General features: G+C 43.6%; 1 protein-coding gene across 1 annotated transcript in view; it reads right to left on the reverse strand.

Annotated features, from left to right (window-relative positions):
- Positions 1-7,543, reverse strand: part of LOC118375921 (glutamine--fructose-6-phosphate aminotransferase [isomerizing] 2-like) — a 43,184-nt gene extending 35,641 nt beyond the window's left edge. The window contains exons 1-2 of the mRNA XM_035762562.2: positions 7,390-7,543; positions 2,095-2,202 (exon numbers count right to left, since the gene is read on the reverse strand). Of these exons, the coding sequence (XP_035618455.2) occupies positions 2,095-2,202; positions 7,390-7,396 (115 nt within the window). The 5' untranslated portion in view covers positions 7,397-7,543. The remainder of the gene's footprint in view (positions 1-2,094; positions 2,203-7,389) is intronic.
- Positions 7,544-8,822: the final 1,279 nt, after the last annotated feature.

An 8,822-nucleotide genomic window follows, 5' to 3' on the forward strand; every position in this document is an offset into this window, starting at 1 on the left:
TAGCCAGTGTGTTATTTCAAATTATTTATTTCTGGCGAAACTTGCTTATATTCATGAAGATGATGAGCAATCGGCAAAGGCAATCTGTAATCGGCTGGCATCACTACACGACATCAACATTGCTCTAATTACTGTCAGAAGACAGTTGAAGAAACGTGCGTGTTTTAATGACTCCAACCTAAGTGTATGTAAACCTCCGACTTCAACTGTGTACAGTTCATTCTGAAATTATTCAGACCTCTTTAGTTTTTTTCTTCCACATTTTGTGGCCTTATTCTAAAATGGATTAAATTGCTTTTTTTCCCTCTCATCAATCGATACACAATACCCCAGAATGAAAAAGCAAAAACGGGTTTAAATTTTTTTTGAAATGATTAAAAATAAAAACCTGAAATATCACAACTGTATATATACACAGACTTAGGTTGGAGTCATTAAAACTTGTTTTTCAACCACTCCACAAATTTCTTGTTAACAAACTATAGTTTTGGCTAGTTAGGACATTTGTTTACAGTCAGATTATTTCACTTACAATTCACTGTATCACAATTCCGTTGGGTCAGAAGTTTACATACACTATGTTTACTGTGCCTTTAAACAGCTTGGAATATTCCAGAAAATGATGTCTTGGCTTTAGAAGCTTCTGATAGGCTAATTGACATCATTCGGGTCAATTGGAGGTGCACCTGTGGATGTATTTCAAGGCCTACCTTCAAACTCAGTACATCTTTGCTTGACATCATGGGAAAATCAAAAGAAATCAGCCAAGACCTCAGAATTATTTTGTAGACCTCTACATTCACTAACATATTTCTCTCAATTGTACATTTTTCCATAACTCGTTATGACGTTATAATTACTTAAATTACCTTCCACCGTAATGTTTTGTCAGCCATCTTTGCTGGAGAAAGTCACCAGAGTCCGGTGGCTCGTGTCAAATTCGTCATTGGAACCACGCAATATGATTGGTCATATAAAAACCTTGGAACCCAAATGCATAACGAGTGCTCTAACTCCCCCTTGCAGTGGTCCGGAACAATGAAGCCGTGACGCTGGGTACCTCTGAGACCTGCGGTGTAAGCTAGCAACTTTTAAAGGAGGAACCACTGTAGCTATACCCGAGATCCTACTACCCAATGGATCAGATGGGTGGAAGTAATAAGGTATTAGAGCTACCTTTTGCCCACTGGTACGCCAGCTAGATGGCATGTCCACACCCAGTTTCAAATGGACCATGTGATCACATGTGTACACCTGTGTCACGGATTCCACCGAATGTGGCTCCTCTCACTGTTCGAGCGGTGCTCGGCGTCGCCGGCCTACTTGCTGCCACCGATCAATTTTCCTTTTCGTTTGTGTCTGTCTTGGTGTTTACACCTGTTAGTTGATTTCGGTGGGTATATGTACCTCCACTGCCTGCTAGTCTTTGTGGGATTGTTTTCTGTGATTACTTTGTTAGGGTGCGTGTCTGCACCACAGGGTTTTCTTTTCTCACGGCAGTTGTGCCGTTTGGTATGAGTTTAGGAGTAGAGGTTTCTCCTCCGTGTGTAGCGTTTATTTCCCTGTGTGAGTGTCGACCTCGTTAAGGCGTGTTTCAGTCCCATGTTGTAGTTGAGTTGGGACTGCTCAATAAACTATTGTGCCACTGGGACTTCCTTGCTCTCCTGCTCCTGATTCCTGGACCTCCTTCATTTAGGAGGCACGTAACAACCTGCTTCAATAGTACCCTGCATGTCAACATAGGAGGACAATGCACTCATCGGCATGATAACTGACAGTAACCGGCAGCACTCAACTGTAAGTGATTAGATATCATACCTTCAGTACCACCACAGAGTCTCTGTATCAATATTCTCACCGCTTAACCGCCCTGAAGCACATAGTGAAGGAATAACTCGTTTTGGGGTTTTACAGTGTAATGACAGTGGTTTTACTAATGTTTGTCATAACTGTGCTTGAAGCCATATACCCGCTGTGCAGTTCCAAAGTAAAACTGGATAAAACATAGTGAGATGCAGTTGTGGGAGTGGTGCTCTGTGGGCTTTAGTGTGAAGGAGCTGTTGTGTGTGTTCAGGGTGATACAAAGGGCCTTACCTACTGAATCGTAGCCTCTGTACTCCAACCTCTGCAGTCCCTTCACCAATGTCTCAAATATTTCCTTTCTGGTGCGAGGCACACAGTAATTCAGGTAGGCAAAGATCCCTGCAATGAGGTCAAAAAAGAGGGGATAAAGGGGTGAGGGAGGGGAGAGAGAACGAGAGAAAGACTATTTACTTATTTCACCCTCTCTTTCGGTCTATCGTTACAGTCAACTCAAGCTGTTTTATGAGTACTTTCACTGAAAGACTTGTGCAGGGTGTAGTTTTAATGTAGACTATCCATCCAGTACTAGACTATGGTTTAGAAAACAGTTGAGGCGGCAGGTACTGTACTGCTGTAAGGGATCTCGTCCTCCTCTTCTGAGGAGGAGAAGCGAGAAGGATCGGAGGACCAAAACGCAGCGTGGTAAGTGTCCATAATGTTAATTTTAAAAAATTAACTGAACACTACGAAATACAAAACAATAAACGTGAAATGAACGAAACAGTCCCGTGTGGCGACAAACACTGACACGGAAGACAAACACCCACAACCCAAAACTGAAACCCAGGCTACCTAAGTATGATTCTCAATCAGAGACAACTAACGACACATGCCTCTGATTGAGAACCATACTAGGCCGAACACAGAAACCAAACATAGAAAAACAAACAGACTGCCCACCCCAACGCATTATCTACCAAGGGAATTCTCTTCGATTATAATCACAGCCGTATATATTCCCCCCAAGCAGACACATCGATAGCTCTGAACGAACTTTATTTGACTCTTTGCAAACTGGAATCCATATATCCTGATGCTGCATTCATTGTAGCTGGGGATTTTAACAAGGCTAATCTGAAAACAAGACTCCCTAAATTGTATCAGCATATCGATTGCGCAACCAGGGCTGGAAAACCTTGGATCATTGCTATTCTAACTTCCGCGACGCATATAAGACCCTGCCCCGCTCTCCTGTCGGAAAAGCTGACCACGACTCCATTTTGTTGATCTCTGCCTACAGACAGAAACTAAAACAAGAAGCTCCCTCTCTGATTCCACACTCCAAGACTGCTTCCATCACGTGGACTGGGATATGTTTCGTATTGCATCAAACAACAACATTGGCGAATACGCTGATTCGGTGAGCGAGTTCATTAGAACGTGCATTGAAGATGTCGTTCCCATAGCAACGATTAAAACATTCCCAAACCAGAAACTGTGGATTGATGGCAGCATTCGCGTGAAACTGGAAAGCGCGAACCACTGCTTTTAGTCAGGGCAAGGTGACCGGAAACATGACCGAATACAAACATTGTAGCTATTCCCTCCGCAAGGCAATGCGTCAGTATAGAGACAAAGTAGAATCTTAATTCAACGGCTCAGACACAAGAGGTATGTGGCAGGGTCTACAGTCAATCATGCATTACAAAAAGAAAACCAGCCCCGTCACGGACCAGGATGTCTTGCTCCCAGGCAGACTAAATAACTTTTTAGCCCGCTTTGAGGACAATACAGTGCCACTGACACGGCCCGCAACCAAAACATGCGGACTCTCCTTCACTGCAGCCGACGTGAGGAAAACATTTAAACGTGTCAACCCTCGCAAGGCTGCAGGCCCAGACGGCATCCCCAGCCGCGCCCTCAGAGCATGCGTAGACCAGCTGGCTGGTGTGTTTTTACGGACATATTCAATCAATCCCTATCCCAACATAGCTACAGTATCCCAGTCTGTTATTCCCACATGCTTCAAGAGGGCCACCATTGTTCCTGTTCCCAAGAAAGCTAAGGTAACTGAGCTAAACGACTACCGCCCCGTAGCACTCACTTCCGTCATCATGAAGTGCTTTGAGAGTCTAGTCAAGGACCATATCACCTCCACCCTACCTGACACCCTAGACCCACTCCAATTTGCTTACCGCCCAAATAGGTCCACAGACGATGCAATCTCAACCACACTGCACACTGCCCTAACCCATCTGGACAAGAGGAATACCTATGTGAGAATGCTGTTCATCGACTACAGCTCAGCATTTAACACCATAGTGCCCTCCAAGCTCGTCATCAAGCTCGAGACCCTGGGTCTCGACCCCACCCTGTGCAACTGGGTACTGGACTTCCTGACGGGCCGCCCCAGGTGGTGAGGGTAGGCAACAACATCTCCACCCCGCTGATCCTCAACACTGGGGCCCCACAAGGGTGCGTTCTGAGCCCTCTCCTGTACTCCCTGTTCACCCACGACTGCGTGGCCACGCACGCCGCCAACTCAATCATCAAGTTTGCAGGCGACACAACAGTGGTAGGCTTGATTACCAACAACGACGAGACGGCCTACAGGGAGGAGGTGAGGGCCCCTCGGAGTGTGGTGTCAGGAAAATAACCTCACACTCAACGTCAACAAAACTAAGGAGATGATTGTGGACTTCAGGAAACAGCAGAGGGAACACCCCCTATCCACATCGATGGAACAGTAGTGGAGAGGGTAGTAAGTTTTTAAGTTCCTCGCGTACATCACAGACAAACTGAATTGGTCCACCCACACAGACAGCATCGTGAAGAAGGTGCAGCAGCGCCTCTTCAACCTCAGGAGGCTGAAGAAATTCGGCTTGTCACCAAAAGCACTCACAAACTTCTACAGATGCACAATCGAGAGCATCCTGGCGGGCTGTATCACCGCCTGGTACGGCAACTGCTCCGCCCACAACCGTAAGGCTCTCCAGAGGGTAGTGAGGTCTGCACAACGCATCACCGGGGGCAAACTACCTGCCCTCCAGGACACCTACACCACCCGATGTTACAGGAAGGCCATAAAGATCATCAAGGACATCAACCACCGAACCACTGCCTGTTCACCCCGCTATCATCCAGAAGGCAAGGTCAGTACAGGTGCATCAAAGCTGGGGCCGAGAGACTGAAAAACAGCTTCTATCTCAAGGCCATCAGACTGTTAAACAGCCACCACTAACTGAGTGGCTGCTGCCAACACACTGACTCAACTCCAGCCACTTTAATAATGGGAATTGATGGGAAATGATGTAAAATATATCACTAGCCACTTTAAACAATGCTACCTAATATAATGTTTACATACCCTACATTATTAATCTCATATGTATACGTATATACTGTACTTTATATCATCTACTGCATCTTTATGTAATACATGTATCACTAGCCACTTTAACGATGCAACTTTGTTTACATACTCATCTCATATGTATATACTGTACTCAATACCATCTACTGTATCTTGCCTATGCCGTTCTGTACCATCACTCATTCATATATCCTTATGTACAAATTCTTTATCCCCTTACACTTGTGTCTATAAGGTAGTAGTTTTGGAATTGTTAGCTCGATTACTTGTTGGTTATTACTGCATTGTCGGAACTAGAAGCACAAGCATTTCGCTACACTCGCATTAACATCTGCTAACCACGTGTATGTGACAAATAAAATGTGATTTGATTTGATTTGAACTCACGCCCTGACCATATAAACAAAGACAAAACAAATTAACTAAGGTTAGAACGTAACAACACAGTCAGTATCCCAACATTTTTCTGTTGTTCATAATTCTCTATTCCTGTGTTTGGGAATATGATCCTCTATTATGTGTGGTGAACATGGAGACAGTGGCCTACGCATATAAGTTACTGACATGGCCAACTGAGACAGCTAAGACATGAATGGAAATCAAAATATATCATTAAAAGTGTATATCAACAAACTAATCCCTGTCCAACTGGAGAAGTAATGGAATCATATAATCACAGCTTTGGAAATAAAAAAGCCACTTCATGGGAGATTTATAGTGGTGCAAATTAATAATCCGTGTTGATGATGCATGAGTGTGATGCAGAAAATAGGTTTTGTGTTTTTCGACACAATGTTTAGCATATTTAAGTTTTTGTGGCACTCATGGTGTGGGTTGATGGTCACTAAACTTGTAATTAGTTATTCTCACATCAAATGATAGTGATTGATGCCAAAGGACACACTGATTATTCACTGTTGTATTGTATGAAGGACATTCTGTGAACACTGACTCTGTAGCAGCTGACAAAGTCACTGCCTTTTTGTTTGATTTCCTACCCGCATCTCCCGCTGTTGTTTACAGAACATTTGGAGCTGTCTGATTGGGATATAAAGGGCCTGTCTCAATGAGCAACCTTACCGAGGATTTAATTAAATATCAATACAGTGTAGCCTACATAGGTTTCTGATCAAACGCGAATGACACATAATGCTCTGGAGAGCGCCTCAAATGGTCGTGACGTCTGCAATTGAAGGTCCCAGTATGTGCACCAGACTGGAGGGAGTTTGGATTCAGAGCAACACAGGTGGCCATTGAGAGGAGCACATTGCGCGCAGTGTTCGCCTCAGCCAGGTAGGCTAACTTTAGGCCAAATCCTGGGGAGTTCCCGGGAGGAAACTAACGGACCTAGATTTACAGTGGTAGATGCCAGGAAGAAACTGGCCGACTTACATTTACAGTTGGCTGCAAAGCTTTGCTTGGATTGCTTCACTTCGGGGCAAATATTTACTATTAGAACCCTAAAGCATTTAAATAGCATACAATCATATATTTTTTGATAATGCAAAATCATATTTAAGCAACATAAATGTGCATAGTAGTGCATAGGCCTAGAGTCCAACGACTCGGATGAGAGTACATATCTTTAAGCATAGCCTACATTTCGTTAAATGTAATATTTGAGAATGACGCTCCTGGGCTGATGGTATCCTATTGATGTAGCCCATCATCATAATCTGAACATAATACAATGTTGCCCGACCTGTCATAGCCTACAACGTTGCCCGACCTGTCATAGCCTACAATGTTGCCAGACCTGTCATTAATACCCCAAGGAGCTACATTGACACGTAGCAGCTCAGAACATGCCATGAGACTGGCATGTTAATTGTCTAAAGCGGAAGGATGGTCGTCCAACCAATATATGCTGCTGAACACTGATAGCCTATTTTGTTATTACTATAAATAATACAAGTTATATTTATATATAATCTAGGTTTATATTTAAGTAATTGGCCAACGGTGGCATGTAAATTGCCTACAAGGATGGCACCTCATTGACATAGTGTCAGAGACACACACACACAAAAACTGTTTGCCTTGCTACGGCTCCCAACGGACTGGTTTTAAATTACAATAACAACATAGCTAATACTATTGTACTATTCCAATAGTCTCTACTAGACGAGCCTACTGTAGGCTATTGCTTGTTATGCGTAATTCGTAATTTGTCTCCCGATTATCTAGATTAGATGAAGGCTTTCCGTTCTTACCACACATAGTTCTGATTGTCTTGTCCTATCTGGATAGTGTTCAGGGCGACGGTCGGTACCTGGTTGTTTTCCCTGGTACTATACTATGTAGCCTAGTTCAGTGTAAAATCCAAATGAGACTGTGTAAAACGACATATTTAAAGGCAGTTTCCGCGAGCAGCGGCCCCACCCCCGTCTCCAAGGCAACTAAAGAAACCACCCCTTCACTGTCTTTAACCTACACCAACTTTATAGCCTATTGTTGATATGAAACTACTTCCTTGAACTCTAGTTTTACTGTTAACCTGTCCTTACATAATTCAGGGACTACCATCACAATAATAATGTGCATTGTATGGAACTAATAATAATGATCAAAAAGAGCCAAAGGACTGTTTCCTGGAAGCATATTTTACATCATCAGTGATGGTTATGAAGAATCAGGAAATGTAACTTGTGAAGAACTGTGAAATTAATTTCATATGGAAAGTCTTCAAACATCCTTATCACCCTCATCATCATCAGCATCATCATTATTCAATGTCCTTCCATATAGACTGGTTTAGCTCAACTGCCTGACTTACTTGGCAACCCTAGCAGTCTGGATGACCACCTGGGAGTCAAACCTGGGTTGTCAATACACCTCAAGACCATGTTAGTCCATGGAGCTAAAGGCTCGGGTCTTCAGGTCTCAGGTCAGATCACTCACCATGCAAGCATAGTTTGGATTTGGATTTTGCTTCCGAACAATCCACATCAGAAACGTCATTATTGACAACAAAACAACTTGCATTGTTGCATCTCGTTGTTGTTGTCCTCCGGTGGCTAGATAGCTAGCTAAAATCAGCCCTGTCCAAATTAGACATGGATGGAGATAGGGATTTGGACTTGTAGTTTTACTGAAATTCTCAGTACTGGCCAATGATTATAACGGATCCAACCATAAATTCATACATTGTGCCCCTGTCCTGAGAGGATGGAAGTTGAACATGTAGCTAGAAGTAGAATAGGCTAGCGAAGGCTAGCGAAAAAAGCATTTTACCGGGGAGCATAGGATAACAAAAACGTAAAGTGTGTACTGCATGACAGCCATAGACCATTTAGGCACCATGAAGAGGAGGATAGCATGGGCGTGAGTCAACATGTTTTTTCTACTTGCACACACACACACACACACACACACACACACACACACACACACACACACACACACACACACACACACACACACACACACACACACACACACACACACACACACACACACACACACACACACACACACACACAAATGTTGCTGGATTAGTGGAGGCAGCTCCTGTTCTCTCTATCGACTCTCCGTGGCTGTTAATCAATAGCTGTTTAGGAGTCCGAAAATGTCAGAAACATTACCTTGCTTGACCATGCTGTAGGTCATGTAACTGTTTGGTACATGCAATATGTTTTGTTGACTT

Source organism: Oncorhynchus keta, chromosome 4 (genome assembly GCF_023373465.1).
Source record: "Oncorhynchus keta strain PuntledgeMale-10-30-2019 chromosome 4, Oket_V2, whole genome shotgun sequence".
In the NCBI taxonomy this organism is placed as follows: Eukaryota; Metazoa; Chordata; class Actinopteri; order Salmoniformes; family Salmonidae; genus Oncorhynchus; species Oncorhynchus keta.